The sequence below is a fragment of the Callionymus lyra genome, chromosome 12, assembly GCF_982586985.1.
Source record: "Callionymus lyra chromosome 12, fCalLyr1.hap1.1, whole genome shotgun sequence".
Taxonomy (NCBI): domain Eukaryota; kingdom Metazoa; phylum Chordata; class Actinopteri; order Syngnathiformes; family Callionymidae; genus Callionymus; species Callionymus lyra.
Window position 1 is genome coordinate 10,411,328 of NC_141829.1, and position 24,972 is coordinate 10,436,299.

General features: G+C 36.5%; 5 protein-coding genes across 6 annotated transcripts; 2 read left to right on the forward strand and 3 right to left on the reverse strand.

Moving 5' to 3' along the window:
- Window positions 1-279: 279 nt before the first annotated feature.
- On the forward strand, window positions 280-7,674 carry ormdl1 (ORMDL sphingolipid biosynthesis regulator 1). Its single transcript, XM_087804583.1, has 4 exons — window positions 280-391; window positions 2,459-2,638; window positions 5,293-5,444; window positions 6,981-7,674. The coding sequence occupies exons 2-4, from the start codon at window positions 2,465-2,467 to the stop codon at window positions 7,114-7,116; spliced, it is 462 nt and encodes a 153-aa protein (XP_087660709.1). The 5' UTR covers window positions 280-391; window positions 2,459-2,464; the 3' UTR covers window positions 7,117-7,674.
- A 957-nt stretch (window positions 7,675-8,631) lies between these two features.
- Window positions 8,632-13,784, reverse strand: adat3 (adenosine deaminase tRNA specific 3). 2 transcript variants are annotated; one of them, XM_087804006.1, is made up of 3 exons: window positions 13,740-13,784; window positions 13,560-13,664; window positions 8,632-9,682 (listed from the first exon to the last, which is right to left on the reverse strand). In XM_087804006.1, exon 3 carries the CDS (start codon window positions 9,666-9,668, stop codon window positions 8,667-8,669), a length of 1,002 nt encoding a protein of 333 aa, XP_087660132.1. In that variant the 5' UTR covers window positions 9,669-9,682; window positions 13,560-13,664; window positions 13,740-13,784; the 3' UTR covers window positions 8,632-8,666. The 2 variants fall into 2 exon arrangements, with proteins under 2 accessions (XP_087660132.1, XP_087660133.1); XM_087804007.1 differs by lacking the exon at window positions 13,740-13,784 and having other exon boundaries at window positions 8,632-9,674; window positions 13,560-13,581.
- On the reverse strand, window positions 11,084-13,773 carry alkbh6 (alkB homolog 6, nucleotide demethylase). Its single transcript, XM_087804008.1, has 3 exons — window positions 13,740-13,773; window positions 13,560-13,664; window positions 11,084-12,003 (listed from the first exon to the last, which is right to left on the reverse strand). The coding sequence occupies exon 3, from the start codon at window positions 11,996-11,998 to the stop codon at window positions 11,300-11,302; it is 699 nt and encodes a 232-aa protein (XP_087660134.1). The 5' UTR covers window positions 11,999-12,003; window positions 13,560-13,664; window positions 13,740-13,773; the 3' UTR covers window positions 11,084-11,299.
- Window positions 13,785-13,866: 82 nt separating the features above from the next.
- osgepl1 (O-sialoglycoprotein endopeptidase-like 1) lies at window positions 13,867-18,416 on the forward strand. The gene is made up of 7 exons (XM_087804087.1): window positions 13,867-14,167; window positions 14,228-14,615; window positions 15,472-15,676; window positions 16,860-17,008; window positions 17,077-17,207; window positions 17,269-17,340; window positions 18,274-18,416. Exons 1-7 carry the CDS (start codon window positions 13,989-13,991, stop codon window positions 18,368-18,370), a joined length of 1,221 nt encoding a protein of 406 aa, XP_087660213.1. The 5' UTR covers window positions 13,867-13,988; the 3' UTR covers window positions 18,371-18,416.
- Window positions 18,417-19,449: 1,033 nt separating this feature from the next.
- Window positions 19,450-24,454, reverse strand: fkbp7 (FKBP prolyl isomerase 7). The gene is made up of 4 exons (XM_087803838.1): window positions 24,234-24,454; window positions 22,949-23,100; window positions 21,573-21,700; window positions 19,450-20,242 (listed from the first exon to the last, which is right to left on the reverse strand). The coding sequence occupies exons 1-4, from the start codon at window positions 24,434-24,436 to the stop codon at window positions 20,081-20,083; spliced, it is 645 nt and encodes a 214-aa protein (XP_087659964.1). The 5' UTR covers window positions 24,437-24,454; the 3' UTR covers window positions 19,450-20,080.
- Window positions 24,455-24,972: the final 518 nt, after the last annotated feature.

Below are 24,972 nucleotides of genomic sequence, written 5' to 3' on the forward strand. Positions count from 1 at the left end.
GGCGGAAGTGAGCAGATTCCCGCCCCTTACTTCAAACTCTGATTGGCTGACAGCGAGTGGTGGGTGGGACTTGAAGTGTGCGACTGAGTTTTTAGACCCAAGAGTACGTCTTGTCAGGTGTGTTGTTTCTTTCGCTACCAAACTACACGCCTTTATTTTTCGTCAAGGAATTTGTACGGATTATGAATAGATTAATTTTTTAAATGATAGATAGTTAACGTGAAAAGATTAACATCTGTAGTTAAGATAGGGTTGAAAGCCTGGAAGGTAAAGTGCAGGGTGTATCTCTTACGGTACCACGTCTGCTGCGCTGGTGATTTGCAGAAATCAACAATCCTCCATTTCTCACTGGTTCGGTTCTGCTTTCACGTCCTACTGCTCGTCGCTCTCTGTAAGTTCGCTTCTTTCAAATAAAAAAACCCACGAGGAAACACGATCATCATCAACACCCGTTAGCTTGTCTTGTGTGTTGCTGTAGTTGAGGTTCGGCCTTTGATCTGAAGAGAAAAACATGCTCTATAGGGCGACACACACACACACACATTATTCACACACACACACACGTCTTTTATTGAAGTCAAATAAAACATGGATCTTTTACAAATACTTCTCATTTATTAGTAAAGGTTAATTTAGAATTTTCTTGCATTTCTATTCGTCTTTAATCAAAAACGAAACACAAATAATGTATTTGTTTCTGTTTTATTACATTAAAAAAATTAAAAAAAAATCCATAGCAATAATAACACCTGTTTTTTTATTTTAAATATGTTTCTTATTATTTGTATACTTGGCTAGTATCTGTTGCATGTGAGTGTTGGAAAATAAATGCAGACACTCCAACCTGGCAGCTGAAATGGTGCCAGAGAGCAAAGATCATGAACATACACAGGACAAAGTGCTGTGGAGTTCAACTATTGATAACAAAAACATGATTATTGACGGTTTCGTTTTTGGTTCAAATAGATTTTCTGTCACTAAAATATGCTCAAACTCGTATAATCCTTTATGTTTTATTATTATTATTATTATGTGTATTTCTTAATGCCAATAACCAAACTAACACAAATTGATTTAAATAAATAAAAAAGGCTTGTTGATAGAGGAATTAAATTTGTGTTATAAATGTCATCAGTATTTTCATTTATTCAACAAAACAGAGGTTGTGCTTTTGATCCACATTATTCCGTGACAAGAGGTTTGTCTACTGAAGCCACTAACAGCTACGTGTTGTGAATTCTCAGAACTTTTTCCCCTTTTGTTGTTTGTGAATCTTTGATCTGTAAATTCCCGGTGCTGCCTTTGATATTCAGTCCCTTATGACACTATCATAACACATGACACATAACACACACTCATGTGTGATCCTCCATAATCCTCCCCCCCAAAATATCTGCCTTTTCTATTTTTGTGACTGGGAACAGGAGGCGGATTATCTAAGGAAGGACTGAGCTTTTTTCGTAACACTTTTCTCTGTGATCTGGTCGACTCTTAATCTCTCCTCCTAATAGTCGCTGATCTGATAACGTGCAGGAAACTCTGTTTACTTAAAGGGTGAATCCAGGTTTACTGTGGAAGTTGATCTAATAAACTGGGGAAATACCCGCTGAATATAATTCACTTTTTTTAGTTTATTCATCTAAATGTGGATAAAAGGGCAGAGTTAAGGAAACTATGATCTGCTCTCTGGAAACCTCAAATTCATGTGGTTGTAAAAACTTCAAGAAGCATCTCAAGACGTTTTTATTTGTTCAGGCTTTTCCTTGATTTTCTGGAACTCCTGTTGTGTTATCAGTTTTATCTTGATCTTTAAAGTTTATACTTTATTGAATATTGTTTTGATTGTTTAAGCACTTTGTGACCCTGGTCTGGAAAAGTGCTATATAAATAAAAATGACTTACTTACTTACTTACTTATGTCAGTCTTCAAGCAAATGTATAAACTAATCTACTGTTTTATTGTTACAAACCATGTTTTCAAGATATTTCATTATATCTTTTAATCTTTTTTTCTGTCTTTTTAACTTCACACATTTAAAGACAAATGGGTAATAATTCAATTATTAAAGTATTGTGTGGAAAAATTAATATTTTTGACATGAGAAAATTGTAGAGTAATAGTTATTTGTAAAGCGCCTTTCTAGACCAGGGTCACAAAGCGCTTGAACAATCAAAAGCAATACACAGTTAAAAATTACGTACACATTTAAAAACTCTAAAAGGTCAAAACAACATAAAACAAACACAGAAAATTAGGAAAAAGCCTGAACTTCTTTTATAAATTGATCCTAAAAGAAACTGGCAGCCAATGCTGAGTTTTAAGGATCGGGGAAATGTGAGTTCTTCTACTAGAGCAGGTCAGAATTCTCACTGCAGTGATTTGTATTAACTGCAGGCGATACAGATCCTAAAAATAAAATGTGTCGTGAAAATAATGATGTTGTTAATTCTATTTCAGACCAAAATGAACGTGGGCGTGGCACACAGCGAGGTGAACCCGAACACACGGGTCATGAACAGTCGGGGGATCTGGCTCACCTACGCCCTGGGGGTCGGGACCCTTCACATCGTGCTCTTGAGCATCCCCTTCTTCAGCGTCCCCCTGGTGTGGACGCTCACCAACGTCATTCACAATTTAGTAAGTTCCTCAGTTATTCTCTCGAGGTCTTGGATCCAAAAATTGATTTATATTTTGTTGAATTTTTTTTTATGAATGTTTGAATTTTGGGCATTTTTGTATAATTTAACTTGATAACGCTGTTCCATCCTAACTATATTCGATTTTTATTAGATAGACTTTATTAATCCCTCTGTAGATATTCTTTTGTGAAATTAGGTCTAAAAGGTATAATGAGGTTTAATAAATATATATACATAATCACATTTGATGTAGATGATCTTCATTCCTAGTATTCTACCAATACAGATTATATATCACTAAATGTATTTTTTAAATGTAGCCATTAACAGATTGATGATGCATCTGTAAATGTAGTTCCCTTATGTATGTTTAGTGTCAAAGAAAATTAGATTAGCAACGTATGACCAAAATTACACAGTAAATTTGATTTCTATGAATAATCGGTTTGTCTTCGGTCAATGCAAAGTGGATACTGTAGTAACAAGGATATATGTGTAGTATTGTCCAGTACTTGACTCTGGTGTTGCAGAATTTACAGACCACATGACTCTTGACGAAGTCGTAACTGCTTTCATTTGTTTTCAAACCAAAATATGTCCAAACATCGGCTTTAAAAGCTGCTGGAGTCCAGTGTATCCTCTCATCCTCAGTCATCGATGATATCTGGCAGGATTTCATTGTTCCCTTTTGCTACAGAGGACACAATAACTGTTAACCATCTAGTGGCTGGAAGTGCAATTGCAACACAAAAATGGACAAACGCCATGAATATTTGGATGTCAACTGTACATTTAAAATAAGCAAATTATTTTATTTTACACACACTTTATTGGAATTTAAACCATAAAAGATACTATGGTAAAAAATTAAATATTGAAAGCCGTTAAACAAATAAATAAAAATATTTTCAATCAATAAAGTGATGTTGAATACTGATACGGTATCGTGAAAATAATTATTGTGATATTTACGTGTCTAGCTGTGCAGGACGTAATGACCGCTGCCATCTAGTGGCCAGAGGTTTAAATGCAACACAAAAATGAACAAACACCGCCAATATTTGCAGGTTAATTGAAAATAAAAAATCGATAAAGTGCTGTTAAAGATTGATAAAGTATTGTAGAAAAAAATAATGGCTATTTTTAAGTGTATCAATATTTTCTCACACACTTGATGGGAATGTGTCAACTTTTTATGATCCTGTCCTTTCAAAAAAAGAATTCTACATGAAGAGACTAAAATGAATGATTTAAAACGGCTCATTTTCATGTTTGTTTCATAATGTTTATTATTTAAACTTAACTGTGCGTCCGAGACAACTGAGGTTTCAATCCCAAAATCCCAGAGGTTCCCACTTGTGCTCTTATCTGGTGTCGCAAACATGCCGACCTCTGGTCGCGTCTATTCTTAGGACAGGCCGTCTCTCTTTGTCCCGGTCGTTTCCAGCGACCTCATTTTTTTTAGATCTCCAGACCGATGTGTCATGGAGAAATACTCTTGTCCAGCCGGCAGAGAGAATAGTGAGTCAGCTGGTGGGTCATTAACAGAAGCCAGCGCCGACTATTGTGTCCCACACAATGAAGATCAGTGTCTGGACTTTGACTCGGCCTGATGTCACCCCCCATGTGACCCCGGATGTCTGCAGATTCCTCGCTCGGAACCAGGTGCCAGGATGGAAATATCCAACCCGGGCCTGCGTTTTGGGAATCGATGAAACTCGAGTCGGATGATTTTCCCAAGAGAAAATAGAATACAATCAGTCAAACTTTATTTATAGTGAAATAAATACATTTGTAACTTATAGTTCCGCTTCTTTTAGCTTTAGGATAGTTATTCATGATACTGACCTGTTGAAGATTCATCAGATTGATGTTTGATTTAATATTACAAATTATTATTATTATTATTACAAAAACTTTTGTCATTTTTTAATTTAAATAATTGTTTTTTTAGCATTTCATTATTTTCTTTAAATAATTTAATTCAATAATTTATAAATTGAAAGGTTGAATGTGTATTTATTGAATAATTTAAAGCTGAACAGGTTGCATTTTTATAAAAATTGATTTTTTAAATTAAAACTATTTGACATTTTTACAAATAGATTGATTTTCTGATTGCATAAAAAAAATAACAATTTTTTAATTAAATTCTATATTATCATTTATTCAAAAAGGCAACAAATGAAATGGATTTGAATTAATAAAAAAATATTTTGACATTCAAATTTAAATATCATACTCCGTGTGTAAAAAATATCGAAAAACAAATTTGTTATTTAATATAGATTTTCTTAATTAAACTATTACAAAATAAATCAAGCTTTTAATATATAAATGATTAAATACAATATTAAAATATATTCAACCTTACAACATACAACTTATTGAATTAAATTGTTAAATAAATAATAATTAAATGCTTAATTCAATTTAAAAATGATTCACTGATATACTTCCATATTGTCCTTATGTCAAAATTTCTCTTTCTCTTTCTCAAAATTCACATTATTTCTTTAAATATTTTGACCTTGAAACCACTTATCTTTAAAAAGTAATAAAAAAAATGAGGTCCAACATACAGCAAGTTGAATAACTTCAAAGCTAGAGTGTAATCCTCTAGAATACTAACCATCCCTCTGGTCTCCACAGGGAATGTATGTTTTCATGCATGCGGTCAAAGGAACTCCCTTCGAGACTCCAGACCAGGGAAAGGCTCGGCTGCTCACCCACTGGGAACAGCTCGACTACGGCGTGCAGTTCACATCGTCCAGGAAGTTCTTCACAATCTCGCCAATCATTCTGTGAGTGTTTCTTTTCTCCAAAATCTATTTTCTAAAGTGACATCAGTCGACAAAAGAAACCACCTGATCAGCAGCTTATATAAAATGACATTAAACTTAGACAATCATGTTGTTTTTTTTTCTTTACATCTCTGTTAGCAACGAAAATACTTGTATTTTGAGCTCCGCGGTTTCCTGGTTTCAGCCGCCATTGACTTCAGTCTTGATGCGCAAGGCATTCTGGGATACTTCTTACTTAGAACAAGCATAAAAGACAAAAAAAGAAGACAAATTAACTTTTACTATTTTAACGACTCTTATGAGGTCACAGTAGAGCTATTAAACTCATCATGTAGAAATAGATAGATGGATGGATGGATGGATGGATGAAACAAGAACAAAGTTCAATAAAAAGAACAAATTAATAGATGGATGGATAAAACAAGAACAAAGTGTAATAAAAAGAACAAATTATGGATGGATGGATAGATAAAACCAGAACAAAGAGCAATAAAAATAACAAATTGATGGATAGATGGATAAAACAAAATGTAATAAAAACAACAAATTCTGGATGGATGGATAGATAGATAAAACAAGAACAAAGTGCAATAAAAATAATAAATTGATGGATAAATGGATAAAACAAGAACAAAGTGTAATAAAAAGAACAAATGGATGGATGGATAAAACAAGAACAAAGTGCAATAAAAAAAACAGATGGGTGGATATATAAAACAAGAACAGAGTGCAATAAAAAGAATAAATGGATGGATAGATGGATAAAACAAGAACAAAGTTCAATTAAAAAAACAGATGGATGGATAGATAAAACAAGAACAAAGTTCAATAAAAAGAACAAATTGATGGATAAATGGATAACACAAATACAAAGTTCAATAAAAAGAACAAATGATGGATAGATGGATAGATAAAACAAGAATAATGTGCAATAAAAATAACAAATGGATGATAGATTGATAAAACCAGAACAAAGTGTAATAAAACTCATTCATTCCTCCTGTTGTTAGACTATAATTCTGGGTTTGGGGGCAGTGGAGTGAAAGGATGATGTCATTCTATGTTAATTCCTGTATCCTTTTCTTTGTTTTATTTCCTTTTGATCTATTGATTATGTTCTTTATACTTGCACTTTGTCATCCCTTGCACTTTATTTGTTTAGAGTGTGTTCTTGTTTTTATGATGTCTGGTGTGAAGAGAGATCTTCAGAGGGATTAATAAAGTCAATCAATCTATCTATGAATTGATTTTCTTTTTTCAGCTGTTTCAGGTCTGTTTACTATCATTATCTTTTTTTAATTATTTGCTATCTGATAGATTTGAAACCGGAGATCTTTAGTCACGGTGCTCTCGGCAGCTGTGGATAAACAATAGGTGTCATTAAAAAAAAACCCTCTTTTGTGGAGCTGGTCGGAGGATCTTGGCATCAATCCTAGTCCAACAAGCAAGCAGTTCCTCAGTAAAACCAACAAACACAGCATCAAACAAACCTTTTGTTTTTGTTTATTTAAACTCTTCTTGTCTCTCTTTTCTCAGATACTTCCTGGCCAGCTTCTACACCAAGTACGACACGACGCACTTCTTTATAAACACGGCGTCGCTCCTCAGCGTCCTGATCCCCAAACTGCCTCAGCTCCACGGCGTGAGGATCTTCGGCATCAACAAGTATTAAAAAAAAACAAACGTTGGTGTAAAACTAAAGTGTAAAAAACGGAGCCAAAAACGTGCAGATTCCTCGCGGAGTTCCTGCCGACGCTCTCATCCGTGTCGTGGATGATTCAGGTTTGACGTGAAATGTGCAAAAAGAGTAGAGTTTGTAGTCGACGGGATGCCATACGTGCGTGAGCTGGTGTGTATATATTTGATGATGTGTTGGTTGAACCTGCCTGGACCCGGGCTGGTCCCGGGTGTCAGGAAGGTTTTTTTTTTTTTGATTTAACAAAAACTCTTAATGATCTGTTTTCATGGGGGTTTTTTTCAAAGAGGTTTTACTTGAAGTGCAGACGTCTGCCCTGTGATTTGTAAACACCTCCTAATAATTCTTGAAACCCCCGACCAGCGTTTGTCGTGCTGCCTGTTTTTGTTTTTTCTCCTTAAAAAACAAACAAACATTGAAATGTTTGTGTAAAGAAGTGATATTGTCGACCGAGTTGTCTACACGATGTCGTTCGTAGACGATCCTCGTTTGTCCGGATCCCTTGATCTTATTAAAATTTGTTTTTTTTCGTGACCTTTAAGAGTCTGGTTTTGAATATTTTGTGTTTTGACCTCGTACTGAATCACTGAGACCTTTTAAAGTTACTAGAAGATGAAACAGGAAACCGACCAAACGAAAGCTTTCATCTTGTTTTGTAAACAAATGTACATGCGATGTAAGGAAACTGAAGTTCCAAAACATTGCAGTAATACTGTTTTGACACCGAGGGTACTGGCCAGAAATAGTATTTTTCATCTTTTTTGTTTTCCTTTGTGACGTTTAAATACATTTCACAGGCTGGTTCTAACTAAAACGGCTTGTTTTTCTTTTTATATTAAGTTTATTTCAGCTTTTACGGTCAACTTTTCCATGTTACTATGAAATACTAGGAGTTCAATTAGGTAATAAAGAGACATACAGGGGGAAAAAAGTACAAATATGTTTAAAGTTAATGAATATAAATACTAATATGTATTATTATCGGGAAATTAAGACATTGAAATGTGTATATAAATAAGTGCATATATCCAATTATTTCTGCATTTCGAATAGCTTTTAGAAGATGCTCGAGTCGACTGTATCCTCTCGTCCACAGTCATCTCAAGGATTTAATTGTTACTCCAGCTGCAGAGGTTGTAATGACAGCGTAAGTTTAATCGCAACACAAAAGTGAAGAATATAAAGCATTAAAGAACTGATAAAAATAAAATATGTGAAAGCAAAAAAATATTATATTTATCTATAAAGTGCTTTTGATAAATGATATATTGTGGGAAAAATTCCATTCCATATATTTTACCATTTACATAGTTCAATTATCATTTTACATTAAATCATACTTATTTGTACCGTTTAGTGGAAAATATTCAATAACAAATATATTTTTATTCATCCATGGAGTTGAAACATGATCTTGAAGAAAGGAGTTCAAAACGGACAGCTCCATCTACTGGCCGTTTGGCGTTAAAGGCAAGACGTTTTTATTTTTTTACTAGCAAAATGATGAAAATCCAGTTTTATAATCATCAATGAAGGTCCGTCCTTTGTTCGTATAGTTCCTGGCACTGCTCCAGCATCACCCCTTTATACACTTCGAAGCGATGGTTCAAATCCTTCTGCGTGTGGATCTTGAATTTGCTCCCGAGGGCGCCGTCGACGAAGGCGCACCCGTAGAACACTCGCCCGATCCTGGAGTGCAGCAGCGCCATGGCGCACATGACGCACGGCTCCCTGGTCACGTAGACGTCGTACCCCGTGCAGATGTACGGCAGGGCGCTCGTGCCCGCGCCGGGGTCGGAGGTCGGCGCGGCGAAACCGCACGCCGGGTAGCGCTCGAAGCTGTAGCAGCCGCCGCCTTGACCCCGGGCCACCAGGTCGATGCACACCATGACGGCGTGATGGAGGGGGTGGTCAGCCCGACAGTCGTGGCCCGTCGCGACGATGGTCTCGGTCGCCGGGTCCACCACCACGGCTCCCGTCGCCTCCATCCCGAGACGCCGGCCCTCCCTGGCCGCGGCGAGGGCCGCCGACATGTACGCCTGCATCCTGGTCTTCTGGGCCGGGCCGAAGAGTTCCCCTCGGAGGGCCACGCTCACGTGCTTGTCCTCGTGGAAGGAGGTGGGCCAGTGCTTGCTGACTTCCTCGAACTGGGGTCTGGTCAGAGGGGCCCTGGCGGGGACCCTCACCACGAAGACCTCACCCAGTCCGTCGTGACTGACCTCCTCTGGGGGCAGCAGAGAGGCAAGGCTGGCCGACTCGCTCCTGGCTTCCGCTCGGAGACACAAGAGGACTTCCAGAGGGTGAGGACTGCCCTTCTCTTTGCATGCCCGAATCCGCTTGATGTGCTGGTTCAGAGGGTAGATGCGGTGCAGGTCTCGGACCAGACGGGACGCCTCTCTCTTGTCCAGGATGGGGGCGGCGAAGGCCTCGACCAGCTCGACGTCGTTCGACTGCTCGTCGGATAAAACCGGAAGAGCGTCCCAAGAGTCCGGGTCGGAGTGTTTCGAACGCTTCCTCTGTGGCTCCATGTTTTCCTGCGGTCCTGTCGGAGACGACAAGTTACTTTATTGTACGACGAGGAAACACGTGCAGAACAGTTTGTTTGTATTCTGGGTTGAAACTAATGAAGTTTGACCTTCCACAAGATGTTGTGACACTAGATAGTCTGAGGCTGTGGTTCTACTTCATTTGGTCCGAAGCCCTCGTCAAAGGCCTCATCAATGCACCAATAGCGAAGCGGTTAGAGGGCTGAGCACCAAATGAAGTAGAACCTGAGATTATTATAATAAATCAGGGGATATAATCCATTTAACACACTTCATTCACATTTTCAAAACATTCACACACAAAAAAACAATTACAATTGACAACAATTAATCCAATCTTTTTTTTTAAAGATTTGTGAGCTTTTCTTTGCCAGAAGCCACAACGGTGACCATTTATTTTTTTATTTTCCCTTTTTTTAAATGATTCAAATAAGACGTTGCAACTATACAAAATGAGATCGGACGAAAAAAAGATCATGTGGTAAAAGTTAATTACATGAAATCAATTTAAAAATAAAGATACATTTAGATTCGCTCAGGAAAAGAGTTGTCTCAACCAAAAGATAATCGATAGAAAACATTAAATTATATATAGATTACAAGTTTATGTCAAGTCTTTGAGTAAATAATACAAATAGTTTGATTTTTTAGAACTCAATATTTAGATTTTCTTTTCATTTAAAATTCACAAATGTGATATTTGCTGAGGATGATGAAATGTTTAATAAAAAAACTTCTAAATCCTACCTATTTTTTGGTTTTGTGGCAACTTTGACCCAATGTATATTTTGTGTTATTTTCAATAAATGTAGATATTTAGGTAGTTTTGGGATAAATGTAATGAATGAATTTTAGATCGCATTTTCTAATTCTGGGATGATTTGTGAGCTATAGCAATACAGCCATGACAAAAGATTTGGGTGATTCCAAAAATAGTCCTGACTGATGGGGCCCATCAAGAATACATGAATTTATTATCAGCCGTTTACACAACAAATCTTGATTCTGATCTCAACCACACTAATTCAACTAAGTGTTTTTACTAAACAATTTACTTTACTTTCTTGGTTAAAAAGAAAGTAAAATAAATTATTAGCTAAAATCTTAAGAGTCACCCCCGCTCTTTGCATTAAATGGTTCAGTCGGAAAGTTAGCAGTCGAATACAGCAACACGTACAAAGAGCTCGAGTTAAGTTTAAAGCACGAGAAAATAAGATGAGAAGAAGGAACGAGTCTTATAGGAGAAGCAGGAACTATATTTCTTTACACTCAAAATATGTTAACATTCGGTTTCTGTCCACAGATTTAGCAGCTCCATACGTGTGTGTGTGTGTGTGTGTGTGTGTGTGTGTGTGTGTGCTGAGAGCCTGCAGTGGATGAACTAGTAACAAAACACAGCAAATTATATAGAATATGTATTTACATTTATTGTCCATGATTTTTAAACATTCCATTATAGCTTTTCTCATGATAAATCAACAAACAATGACCTACTTTACAAGCCATACAAAAAGTTCTTATCTTTTGTTGTCCTAAGATAAGCTGCAGCTCAACCAGATACGATCATGTCGATCATAACGTGAAGAAATAAAAAATGGATTTAGCTCAAGTCTCTACTTCCCTCCCAGGAAGAGCTTCGTCTTCATGACTTTGGGCACGTGTCGGATGGTGAGGGACACCCGGGTCCCTCGGGTCAGGGTCTCGCCCGTCACTCCCGAGGCGGCGCTCAGGTTCCGCACGCCGTCCGTCAGCGTGTCCTCCTCGCGGGACCCGATCCCGTGGAGCATGTTCTGGTAGACGTCGTCCTGCAGGATCAGGAGACTTCGAGGCCGAACCAGGAGGGAGAACAAGAGTCGATCCTCCTCTGTTGACGGTGCTTCCATGTTGCTCAGCGGCCTGTAGAAGTCCAGGAGGGTGTGCGACCCCAGGCTGATGGTGGTGACCGTGGGGTGGTACAGAGGCCCGTCCTCGTGCGGCATTATCCCTTCCCCTGGTTTGTACTCGTTCACCAACACGTGGTTCGCCGTCTTCCCACCGAACGCACCCAGAGAGGAGATCTTCTCGCAGTAGGTCCGGAGCCAGTCGGGGATCTTCTCCGCCACCATGCCTTTAGGGTGCGGTAGGCCACCCCAGTTCTGGAGACGCCTCCCTGACAGCTGAGTCCACTTGGGTTTGGGACTCCTGTAGACCTGCTGGAGGAGGAAGGACTCCTCTTCTTCGGTGATGAAATCTGGGATGTAATAAACGGTGGACGCGTCTCCAACTACAACAAAGTCTTTCAATTCCTCCGAAATACAAGACGGTAGTTCCATGTTTCCTTTGGGAGAATCCACATGAAAGTCTTGTTAAATAGATACTGTATAGTGTATTCCAGGTATCTTAGAATAAACCTAAATGTAACCCGTTTGAATATTAACTAGTTTATTAGCCATATTTGTTTACAAAAATAATAACAAAAGGTATTCCTGTATGTTAATAAGCAATATTATTCAATTTTTATAAACCATATTATTTCATTTTTTATAATACATAATATTCCCTTTTTTTTAAACCATATTATTCCATTTTTATAAACCATATCATTTCATTTTTTATAAGACATAATATTCCCTTTTTTTAAACCATATTATTACATTTTATAAACCATATTACTTATTTTTATAAGGCATATTATTTAATTTTAATAAACTATATTATTCAATTAATATAAACAATATTGTTCCATTTTTATAAGCCAAATTATTCAATTTTATAAGCTAAATTATTCCATGTTCATAAGCCATATTATTCCATTTTTATAAACTAAATTATTCCATTTTTATAAATCATATTATTCCATTTTTATAAACTAAATTATTCCATTTTATAAACCATATTATTTAATTTTAATTAACTATATCATTCAATTTTTATTAGCCATAATAATCAATTTTACAAGTCAAATTATTCAATTTTTATAAACAATATATAAGAGGCAAACACTGGTTTTGGGCAAGAATATAATAAAAAATGTGCTAACACTCATTAATACGTCTATAAATATATTTAAATGTTCTGTCACACTAAAATGTTGGCAATTGATCGAGATACACGTTTTAGTTTAGACATTACATGAGTGGTTTCAGAAACAAAAAAAAGAAAAAAAAAAGTGTGTATAAAATAAAATAACGTGTTTTCTTAATTTACAAATAACATGCAAATATTCCCAGCATTCCTTCAGTTTGATGACTGAGGACGAGAGGATACAGTTGACTCCAGCAGCTTTTAAAGCTGATGTTTGGACACATTTTGGTTTCAAAACAAATGAAAGCAGTTACGACTTCGTCAAGAATCATGTGGTCTGTAAATTCTGCAACACCAGAGTCAAGTACTCGACAATACTACAAATATATCCTTGTTCCTACAGTATCATAATATAGCGTATCATGACCCTGTATCATGATAAGTGCCACATTTTTGAAAATACACTTAAATAGTTTGGGCTTAAAGTGAGGTTTGTAAACATTTTGAATCAGTCAATAGGTGGTGAAATTAAAAGGAAATTGATAGTAGGATTATATAATTACATAAACATGAAACACATGGATTGTGAATAAGATTTTCGCAACAGAGACACATCTGATCTTTATTACTTCATAGACATTGGTATATTACGTGGTCGTTAAAACTCGGTATGATGTCGTGAATTCATTACACTTGATTAAATTCAGTCAGAAATGGATTTGACAGGTTTATATCTACGTTAAAGTTTTAAACTCGAGGATTCGTGTCGTTTAAATGAGAACAACGAATCGACTAGTGACACTCGTTATAAATACACAACAGGAAATCCAAACTGTTAAACATTTCCAACAAAAAAACGGAAGTCTTTACCTTTTTTTCACCGATCTTTGGAAATATATGTGAGATGTTTAGTCAGAGCAGTCGAGCCCACAGCCCCATGCTTACTACGGTGCAACGGACTAACACTTCCCCCAACTGAAAGTCAGGAGATATTCATTTAAAAAATGATATAGAATCAGTATGAAAAACAAACATTGTGAATTTACTTACGCTTTTGTCGATTATTGGAATTTGTATCGTTTTAAGAAAAGCTTAATCGTTTGAACCCTTTTGCATCAACCCGGAATTATTTATATGTAACAATTTCCTGTCAACCGGTCAGTAGAGGACATTGCATTTCCTTGTAAGTTCACATGAGTCATTTTCTCCCTTAAATTATCGTTAAAAATGCCTGAAATATAAAAATTAAACGCTAAAAAGACATGTTTTTATGAACACGTCATTTCTAAATAAAATAGCATGTTTGTACAGAAGTTAAGAACGTGGTCCAAGTGTCTGCATGTCAGACATAAATGTTTGGGCTCCAGGTTGGTTTTAGGCATCGAGACCAGTTGTGATGAAACTGGAGCAGCGGTCCTGGACGACTCGGGGTCCATCCTGGGGGAGTCTCTACACTCGCAAAAAGAAGTTCACCTCAAGTATGTGTTATTGTTTTTATCTCTGGAAGAAATAAAAACAGTTTTAAATGTTATGTGCAGGACTGGCGGCATCATTCCTCCAGTGGCACAGCAGCTCCACAGAGACCACATCGACCGTGTGGTCCACGAGGCTCTGCTGAGGAGCGGAGTGGAACCCTGGCAGCTCACGGCCGTGGCCACCACGGTGAAACCGGGTCTGCCCTTCAGCTTGGGCGTGGGTCTGGATTTCAGTCGGAGATTCGTGAGACGGCACAACAAGCCCTTCATCCCCATCCACCACATGGAGGCTCACGCTCTGACGGTCAGGATGCTCCAAGAGGTCCCCTTTCCCTTCCTGGTCCTGCTGGTCTCCGGCGGACACGCCCTTTTGGCCGTGGCCCGGGGAGTGGACGACTTCCTGCTGCTGGGCTACTCCAAGGATGAGGCTCCCGGGGAGACCCTGGACAAAGTAAGGCTTGTAAAGCATCGGCACAGGTTTATATTAAAACCATTGACGTCAAACTCAATCGTACAAGGACCACAACAGGAAGTATTAGTTCTTATTGTATTTTTGATCTTTGGCAGTTTGTATTTATTAATATATTTTGGTTTAATCACTCAAAAATGTCCAAAAAAGCTCTTTCATTCAACATCACTTGAGCTCTTACTGAACGTTTAGCGATCTGTATTAGCAAGAATCTGGAGCTACATATCGGTACAACCATACAATATATTGCGATACTTATATATATGTAGTATTGTCGAGTACTCTGGTGTTGCAGAATTTACACACCAAATGACTCTTGACAAAGTCGTAACTGCTTTCATTTGTTTTCCAACCAAAATATGTCCAAACATCAGTTGAAATGCTGCTGGAGTCTAATGTATCCTCTTGTCCTCAGTCCTCGCCGGGATCTGGCTGGATTTCACCGTTGCTTTTGCTCCAGAGGACATAATAACTGCTGCCATCTAGTGGCTGGAAGATCAATTGCAACACATGCATGGACAAACCCGATTAATATTTGGATCTTAATTTTACATTTGAAATAAACATTATTTTATTTTACACAGACTTTATTTGAATTTAAACCATAAAAGCAACTATGGTAAAAATGAAATATGATTTCATAAATACATTTTCAATCAATACAGCGATATTTAATATCAATAAGGTATCATGAAAAACATTATTGTGATATTTAAGTTTATGAATCTTTTCTCACACCACTGTGATGAACTAATTTAATATATCAATAACAATAGTTAAGTTATTAATATATGTATATTTTCAATTTAGATACATTTTTTGAATCTGTCATCCACAGATTGCCAGACGTCTGTCTCTCATCAAACACCCTCAGTGCTCCAGACTCAGTGGAGGTCAAGCCATCGAGCTCTTGGCTCGCGACGGCGACAGGAGCAGGTTTTCTTTCAAGACCCCCATGGGACCGACCCGGGACTGTTGCTTCTCCTTCTCGGGTCTACGGACTCAAGTGATCCGGGAAATAATGAAACAAGAGGCCGAAGAAGGTAGAAGTAAACGATAAATGAACGTGTCAATCATATGTTGGGGATAAGCTTGTTTTTTAGCACAGAATATTTATACAATGATGTATCTATCTATCCACCTTCTTTCCTTCCTGACTTCCTCCCTCCCTCCCTCCCTCCTTCTTCCCTTTCTACCTCCTTCCTTCATTCCTTCCTTCCTTCCTTCCTTCCTTCCTTCCTTCCTTCCTTCCTTCCTTCCTTCCTCCTTTGTTCGTTCCTTCCTTCCTTTCTCCCGCTTCCTTCCTCCCTCCTTCCTTCCTTTCTTCCTCCTTCCCTCCTCCCTTCCTTCCTTCCTTCCTCCCTTCCTCGCTCGCATCCTCCTTCCTTCCTTCCTTCCTTCCTTCCTTCCTTCCTCCCTCCCTCCCTCCCTCCCTCCCTCCCTCCCTCCTTCTTTCCTTCCTTCGTTCCTTCCTTCCTTTCTCCCGCTCGCATTCTCCCTCCTTCCTTCCTTCCTTCCTTCCTTTCTTCCTCCCTCCCTCCCTTCCTTCCTTCCTTCCTTCCTTCCTTCCTTCCTTCCTTCCTTCCTTCCTTCCTTCCTTCCTTCCTTCCTTCCTTCCTTCCTTCCTTCCTTCCTTCCTTCCTTCCTTCCTTCCTTCCTTCCTTCCTTTCTCCCGCTTCCTTCCTCCCTCCCTCGCTCGCATCCACCCTCCTTCCTTCCTTTCTTCCTCCTTCCCTCCCTTCCTTCCTTCCTTCCTTCCTTTCTCCCGTTTCCTTCCTCCCTTCCTCGCTCGCATCCTCCCTCCTTCCTTCCTTCCTGCCTCCCTCCATCCCTCCCTCGCTCCCTCGCTCCCTCCCTCCCTCCTTCTTTCCTTCCTCCCTCCTTCCTTCGTTCCTTCCTTCGTTCCTTCCTTTCTCCCGCTCGCATTCTCCCTCCTTCCTTCCTTTCTTCCTCCTTCCCTCCCTCCCTTCCTTCCTTCCTTCCTTTCTCCCGCTTCCTTCCTCCCTTCCTCGCTCGCATCCTCCTTCCTTCCTTCCTTCCTTCCTTCCTTCCTTCCTTCCTTCCTTCCTTCCTTCCTTCCTTTCTCCCGCTCGCATTCTCCCTCCTTCCTTCCTTTCTCCCTCCCTCCCTCCCTCCCTTCCTTACTTCCTCCCTTCCTTCCTTCCTTACTTCCTTCCTTCCTTTGTAAATGGTTGTATATGTTGATTGCTGTCATGATGTCCTCAGGTGTGGAAGAGGGAAGTCTGTTGTCGTGTGTGAACGACTTTGCAGCAGCAGCTCAACACACGGTCGCGGCTCATCTGGTGAAACGAACACATCGAGCCATATTGTTCTGTCAATCAAACGGACTGCTGCCGTCCCAGAATCCCACACTGGTGAAGTTCTTTTCCCCTCTGGTTTAAACCCTCTTAAACTGAAGACTAAAAGTCTTCTCCTCCACCAGGTGATGTCAGGAGGCGTGGCCAGTAACCAGTACATCCGTAAAGCCGTGAAGACCATCACAGATCGGAGCGGGGTCCATCTTATTTGTCCGCCTCCTAAATTCTGCACCGACAATGGCGTGATGATCGCGTGGTGAGTGTTGTTAAAGTGCTTCTGAAGTGGACTTCTTAAACGTGTTTGACTACCGTCTTAGGAACGGTGTGGAGCGTCTGAGGGAAGGAATCAATATTCTGAACCCCGAAGTGGACGTTTTTTATGAGCCCAAGTAAGTCTTTGTCTTAACCCTTGCTGCTACTCCATTTTTCATAAAGTACTCCATGTGTTGTAACCTTTCATTCTGTGTGAATCCCACCTTTTATTACTGTTTCTTTATTATTCAAACTTGAAAAAATACAGAAAAAAGCTGCTTCAATCACAACAAAAAAAAAGGTTTTGAATAAAAAACAATTCGTGCAAATCAAGAAAATGTTGCTTCAATCCATCACCATTTTCAATAAAAGAAATTCCGCAATCAAGAAAAAATGATGCTTGAATTCAAAAAAAGTTGCTTAATAACAATGTGTTACTATAAAAATCTATAATTTTCAATAAAAACTGTTACTTCAGTAAAAAAATAAAATAAACGTATTAATAAACTAATGCCTCGATCAAGATAATTGTTGCATCAATAAAATAATTGCTTAAAAACAAAACATTGCTACCATAAAAAAATAAATATATATATATATATATATATATATTTATTTTTCCTTCAGTAAATAAACATTTTCAATTTTAAAAAAATGCAGCAGTCAAGAAAGATGTTGCTTCAATAAAAAAAAGTTGCTTCAATAAAAAGCAAAACATTTTTCAAAATAAAATTCTCTCGATCAAGTCAAATGTTACTTGAATATAAAAATTGCTTAAAAACAAAACATTACCATAAAAATATATAATTTTCAATAGAATATATTTTTTATAGTTTAATTCATCTTAAAAATAGGACATTTATATCTTTAATCTTTAACTGATTACTTCAATCAATTTAAGTCGTGTTCTTTGAAGTTAAAAAAGCTTTGAATTGTTTTTTCAAGTTATGACATTTGTTTTTGTTAAAGTAAAAACGTTTTTTAAGTTGCTTTTTATTTTACTGAATAATCAAGAAACAAATCTAACTCTATACTTTAACTCCCTGAACTTCCTGTCTGCTACGTCTCAGGTCTCCACTCGGACGCGACATGACAGCAGAAGTACTGGCTGCAGCCATCAGACTTCCTTATGTGCAACTCAAGATCCAGAACCAACCTGATACATGAACTGTGTATATAACTTCCTCATTGTGGAACAAAGTAATAAACGCACATTTTTTGATACATGGCACGTGTTTTATTCAAGTTTTTCATTGACGTAACAAGGTGAATAGAATCAGAGTAAGTTAGTAAGTTATATTTATAGAGCACTTTTCTAGACCAGCCAGTGAAGAGATTTAAGGATCGTACAAATGTGAGTTCTTCTACTAGAGCGGGTCAGAATTCTCACTGCAGAGTTCTTGTGGACTGACTGTCTCTAATGGGTGAAAATAGCCACGCAATTTCTCAGATCAATGGGATGAATTCAGTTTAGAATTTATAATGTATATATATAATAACTTTTTTTAATAATTGAGTTCATTCATTTGTATTTTTATTCTTTTTTTAAAAAATAATAATTGAATTCAATAATTTATATTATTATTCTTTTTCTTTTTTTTAAATAATTGAATTTAAAAAAAGGATAATTAAGAAAAAATGTTTTCACATAGAGTACAATATTCTAATACCAATAAAAACAAAAATAAATTTGATGAATTCAACCTTCTTAGTATTTTTAATTCATAGCCTTTAAATTTAATATATAATGTTGCTATAATAGCGTCAGCCTACCAGACTAATCCCATGTAGTACTGAGCTACTCGTTTTAACTTTAAATTAGAAATAAACTTTAAAAAATACCATTAACTATTTAGTTTTGGTGATGCAGCGCCACCTCGTGGTCATTAAGGCACATCGTTTCAAAACACTAATACTGCCCGAAGGACCAAGTTTGCTCTAATCGTCGCCTTTTGTTCCACAGTTTAAATGACTTTATTTGCAGATCTATTAAACACCATACTCTGAAGACGTATGTAACTCAAATAACCTCCAGAGTTGTGTCAAAAGTACTTGTTCTATCCCTGACCTTTCCATAGAAAAAATGCCCACCATGGATGTAAGTGTTGCTATTCGCCCACATTTTCCATTTAAGTTTTATTGGCAAAAATACAAATTTATTCTACTGGATTGACTCCACCAACAACTTCAAAAGTAAGTAAATGAATGGCAGGAAATAAAAAATAACACAAAGACACCTCTGTTAAAAAAAGAATGAATATTTTATTTGTTCAAGAAAATGAGACAACTTGACCAGAGGCAGCGCAGATAATAGGTTGCCATGGTGACCATCACAGGTTGAAAGTGAAGAGAGTGGGAGACCATGAGATCAAAATATTATTACAAATTTATTTCAGTATTCAGGGGTCGTTTAAAAAAAAAACAGTGGTATATTCCCAATCTAATAATTTTCATAATTTTTTAATAGAAATCTAAAGTTTAAAAGAGTATGTGCCTGATCCATATGAGACAAAAATCTAATTTCTTTGACACTTGCTGTTTCATTTTGTATTCTTAAACAAACTATTAGTAGTTTTTCCCTCTTAATATGTATATTAAAGGTTTAAAAACTACATCCTGATGATCTGTTACCTAAAAAGTACTAAAACCTTTAGTGGAATTTGATTCTTTTTACTCAAACATTGGGAAGTTTTGATCTCCAACTCCTTACATAGAATGATTCCTTTTAATAAACACATCTATAAATCCAATCAGATCTCAACAGTCTAAGAAGAAATAGGAAAGATCTAAAGCAGTGGTTCAACTGTATTAACGGCTTGAAATCTCTTTTGTTTTCTCCCGGATTCATAGTTTTCATGAATAGTTGTTTGAAAGCCATCAGAGTTCGTCGTGCTGGTATATATTGTACTCGTTCGCACTGATCACTCCGTCGCGGTCGCTGTCGCTCTTCCTGAAAATGTCGTTCATGATCTTCTCGTAGAAGGCGTCGTCTTTAGGGTTCCCGGATTTTTCGTAATCCAGCTTCAGGTACTCTTTGACCTGCGAAAACAGAAGTTTAGAGTGAAGAGTTTTAAGGATCAGGGGAAATGTGAGTTCTTCTACTAGAGCAGGGCAGAATTCTCGCTGCAGAGTTTTGTATTAACTGCAGGCGAGACAGATCCTTCTCGTTTAGACACCAAAATAAACTGTTACAATAGTCTAAACAAGAAGACACATGGATGGATTACAAGCTCCAGTGTGATTTTAGTGTGATTTATGCTCCACTGAGACGGTGTTATGGTCACCTGGTGAAGTGTATTTGGGTTTTTTTTGTCGTATAAATGTCAGAACGGCTGCCTTGGTGCGTGGTTCTGTGTTTCTATAGGTCATTTTGTGTGCTATCATATTTCAATCTTTTATGGCAATAAAAGTTTTTAATTCTGATGTTTGTCATGAGTATATTTTTGTGTACATGTATGTTTTTGTTATGTAAATGTCAATTTTTGTATTCTTTTGTTTATAATTGTGTGAGTTTTCTCTCTATTTGTGTATTTTTATGTATGTTTGTTAAAAAAATATTTTTGTGCAATTTTTTGTTTATATAAATGTGTATGTTTGTTACCGTTTGTTTGCTATACCAATATTTTTGTGTGTGCCTTTTTTGATTTTTAAATGTGTGTTTTTATATATTCAATATTTTTTTTCTTATTTATATTAATTGTTATATATTTTTGTGTGTATTTTCTACATGTTTATTTGTGTGTTATTGTTATAATAATGTGGTTTTTGTTTATCGTTTGTTATAGTTTTTTCTTTGTTATGAGTACATTTTTGTGTTGTTAATGTGTGTGTTTTGTGGTCACGAGTCGAAGTGAATTTGCTTTCTTGTATGTGCATTTTTCAAGCAAATAGTTATCTTTCGTTTTCTGTCGTTCACAACGATTCGGTTGTCACCGTGAGTATGTAACAGTACACATTTGTTTATAATGTACACGTAGTACATTTATATGTCATCTTTTTTCATGAGTTTTAATATGAACTAATCTGTCCTTATTTAAAATGATCAAGTTTTGTACGACTGTTAGGGTTTTTTCTTATTGTAATTACATGTATATTTCATTTATCTTGTTGCTTTATTTCGTACGTCTTTGAGTTTTCATGTTAATGTCCATATTTTTGTGTTTTGTCAGTTCGTTTTGTATGTTGTTTTTGTGCTGCGTCCATTTGTGTAATTATTACGTGTGTCCGTGCATATGAAATATTGACAGATCATGTAGAGATTTTACTACAACATCTCTGATGTATTTTCTAAAAGATAAGTTGACGTCTTTACCTCGGCTCGTGTCAACATCTCTGATGTATTTTCTAAAAGATAAGTTGACGTCTTTACCTCGGCTCGTGTCAAGATCTTGTCTTGATCCTGGTCGACCAATTTAAACGCCTCCGGGCTGCGAGGACCTCGGGTCACGGCGTACGCCTCCACCTCGAACACCACTGTGGCGTTTGGTGGAACTGGACCTGTTTGAAGAGTTAATGAAATATATAATATGATATATTACTGCATCATCCATTTAGGAACAAGTGGAACCAGGCGTGGAATCAATCCTCAATATTTGTATTTACCCCAAAACAAGGTCAGATAATACAAGATAACAAGGGGTAAAATACAAATGGTATAACATAAAGAAAGAACTTTTTCAGTTAAAAATGTCAAATTAAGCTCAGATTTGCTGAAATGTTAAAATAGAAAAATTACATTTTGAGTTAAAGGTTTGTTAATATTGAATTGTATAGTTCAAACAAAAGATAAAATGTTTTTTTAAGGGAATTTGAAAAACTAGTGTAAATTGAAATTTCCCCCTAAATTTGACCAAAAATATGTAAAAAATAACCTGTTTTTTTCTTCTTAAAACTTTAAAACTATGTACAGATTGAACCGTTAAATAATCAAAAGAAAGTTAATTCAAAGATTCAAGATAAACAAAAAATATGGTAAAACAAGAAAGACTTTGTTAATTAAAATATAATGACAATAAAACACATAAATATGAGGTTATTTCATTGAGAAAATAGATTTAAAAAAAGGCTTTTTTAAATCTATTTATTTATTAAATTTAATATAAACCACTATTTAACAACTTTAGCGCATAACAAGTGTCTCATTTAAAGAAGAAATAAAACAATCAAAATTGTTTTCTTGATAATACAAACACCAAAAGTATGAAGAATAAATACAATTTGATTTAATAATTATAAAACAATAGAAGTAATTATAATAATATAATAAATGTGTTCCTTTAATGTCATACAAATTTGATTAAAGCAAATATTGTGATTTGAATGTCCCAAATAATACAAGCAAAATCAAATTTACCTTGTATTAGTGAAAGCACATTGAGCCTCCGGGTTAAGAATATTTAATTTAAGTGAAGAGAGATAATCCAGAGACTCCTCCGCCAGAGTGCAAACAAAGAAGAAGAGCAGAGGAACTGCAAGTGTGAACGGAGCAGAGAGAGAGTTCATAACAAACAAGCTGAACCACCAGAGAAGAAGAAGATGTTAGTATCGTGGAGCAGGAAGTAGAAATCAAGGTGAACCTACATGCTCTCATGCTCACTGCACATGCTCAGTCGACACCACCGGTCGGATAAAGAGCTGAAGAGACAAGACACAGTGTTAACAGTGTTCAGGTCTCGAGCTTCATCGTCAGGTTAGTTTCTTTTACTGTCAGGTTTTTGTGGAGATTTAAACACTCTTGAATCTCACCTTTTCCTTTCTCTCCGAAGGCTAGTTCCGACGGGATGGTTATTTTGCGCTTCTCCCCGACGCACATGTTCAACATCCCGATGTCCAGACCCTTGATGACCTGCCCGATGCCCAGGACCACCCACTGAGGGTGACCGGCTTTGTCGGACCGACTGGAACCAGAAGTTAAAACTGTATAAATGAACTGATCGTGTTGTACTGATCAGTTCAGCAGCATCAGCTCTGTGACGCCCAGGTCAAGAGAGTTCTACAAGTGGTGTCACAGGTGGGATGGTTGTTGGAACCGAATCCAGCCAGTTATAAAAACGTGTTTGTTTGTAAAAACAATAATATTTGTGATGAGTATATTCTGGTGTTTATTTTCTACATGATTAGTTGTGTGTTTTTGTTATACAATTATATAAATTATTATAAATGTACATGTTTGTAATAAGTTTATTTGGGTGTTTAATTTCTACCTGTATATGTGTGTGCTTTCGTTATATAAATGTAGATGTTTTTAACAAGTTTATTTTGGTGTTTAATTTCTACATGTTTATTTGTGTGCTTTTGTTATATGTACGTATGTTTGTTAGAAGTTTACTTTTTTCTTTATTTTCTACATTTATATTTGTATGCTTTTGTTATATACATGTATATGTTTATAAGAAGTATATTTTTGTGTTTATTTTCTACATTTATATTTGTGTGTTTTTTATTTATTACAAATTCATTATTTAAAAGGAATTATTTTATTTATTGATTGTTTTGTTTGTTTGATACAAGTATATTTTGGTTCTTATTTTCTACATGAATATTTGTGTGTTTTTGTTATAAAAATGTATATGTTAATCATTAGTTTATTTTTTGTGTGTATTTTCTACATGTGTATTCGTGTGCTTTAATTAAAAAATGTTTGTTTATTGTGAGGATATTTTTGTGTGTACTTATATATGTATAGTGGTGTGATTTTTTTTTAAATACATACAAAGGTTTGTTTGGTTTTTTCAATTGTATTTGTATGTTCTTAAGTGTAAAGTGTGTACTTTTCTTATATACATATGTCTGTTGGTGGGATGTTCCAGCTTGAACATATCTATTTGTGTTTTTTTTTACAATATTTGTTTTAGATTTATAAGATTCATACAGAAAGTATTCCATGTATTTTATTTTTAGCTACAGTTAACAATAAACAAATAATAGCTTTTATTCGAGGGTTTTTCATGTGTGCAACTCCAAAGTATTCGCCAGTGTTTCCTCTCAAAAGAAAAGTTAAATTAAAATAAACACAAAACCAGTGGCAGACCTGCAGTAGAACTGGGTTCCGTCCTGGGCCAGGAAACCGTCATAATGGACGTTCATCAAGTCTCCCTTCTTGCTCTTCTGGTCACAGCCCAGAGGTTTGAACTGCACCTCGATCTTCACCTCTGGTTCCACGTCCGTGGCCCAGACTCGCCATAGCTGAGAGGACAAGACACAGAGAGCGAAGACCACCAGCCTCGACATCATGTCTGCAGTCGTGGCAACATCAGCCCAGAACCAGAAGAAGACGTGGAGAAGTTCTAGAAGGAAGACCCGCGCTAAATATGCCCTGAGCTGTGACTTTCAGGACTATTTTGTCACTTATTACTCTATTTTCTCCTATCAAGCTATTTAATCTCTTACACATACAACTTAAAAATCCAACATACATTATCTGACAATGTAGAAGAGAAACGATTGCTTTCGATTCTATTAGTGCCTTACAAACAATACTCGGGGAAAACAATAGTATATAACGCGCGTACTCTAAGAGTACTACTACTTTTTTCATGCATTTTAATATTGAAAAATTACTGCAATAGGCTACAATTGTACTTGTTTAAAGCTATAAAACTGATTTAAAGGTAAATACTATGATGACAAGAGTGGGGTCACGTTTTGATATGCAATAGTTTTTTTTATTATTTAAAATAACTTTAAACTGTAATTGTACATGCGTAAATAATGTGCATAGTGCTTATTATATTCTAGTATATGTTTTATATGTATAAATCCGCCCAACA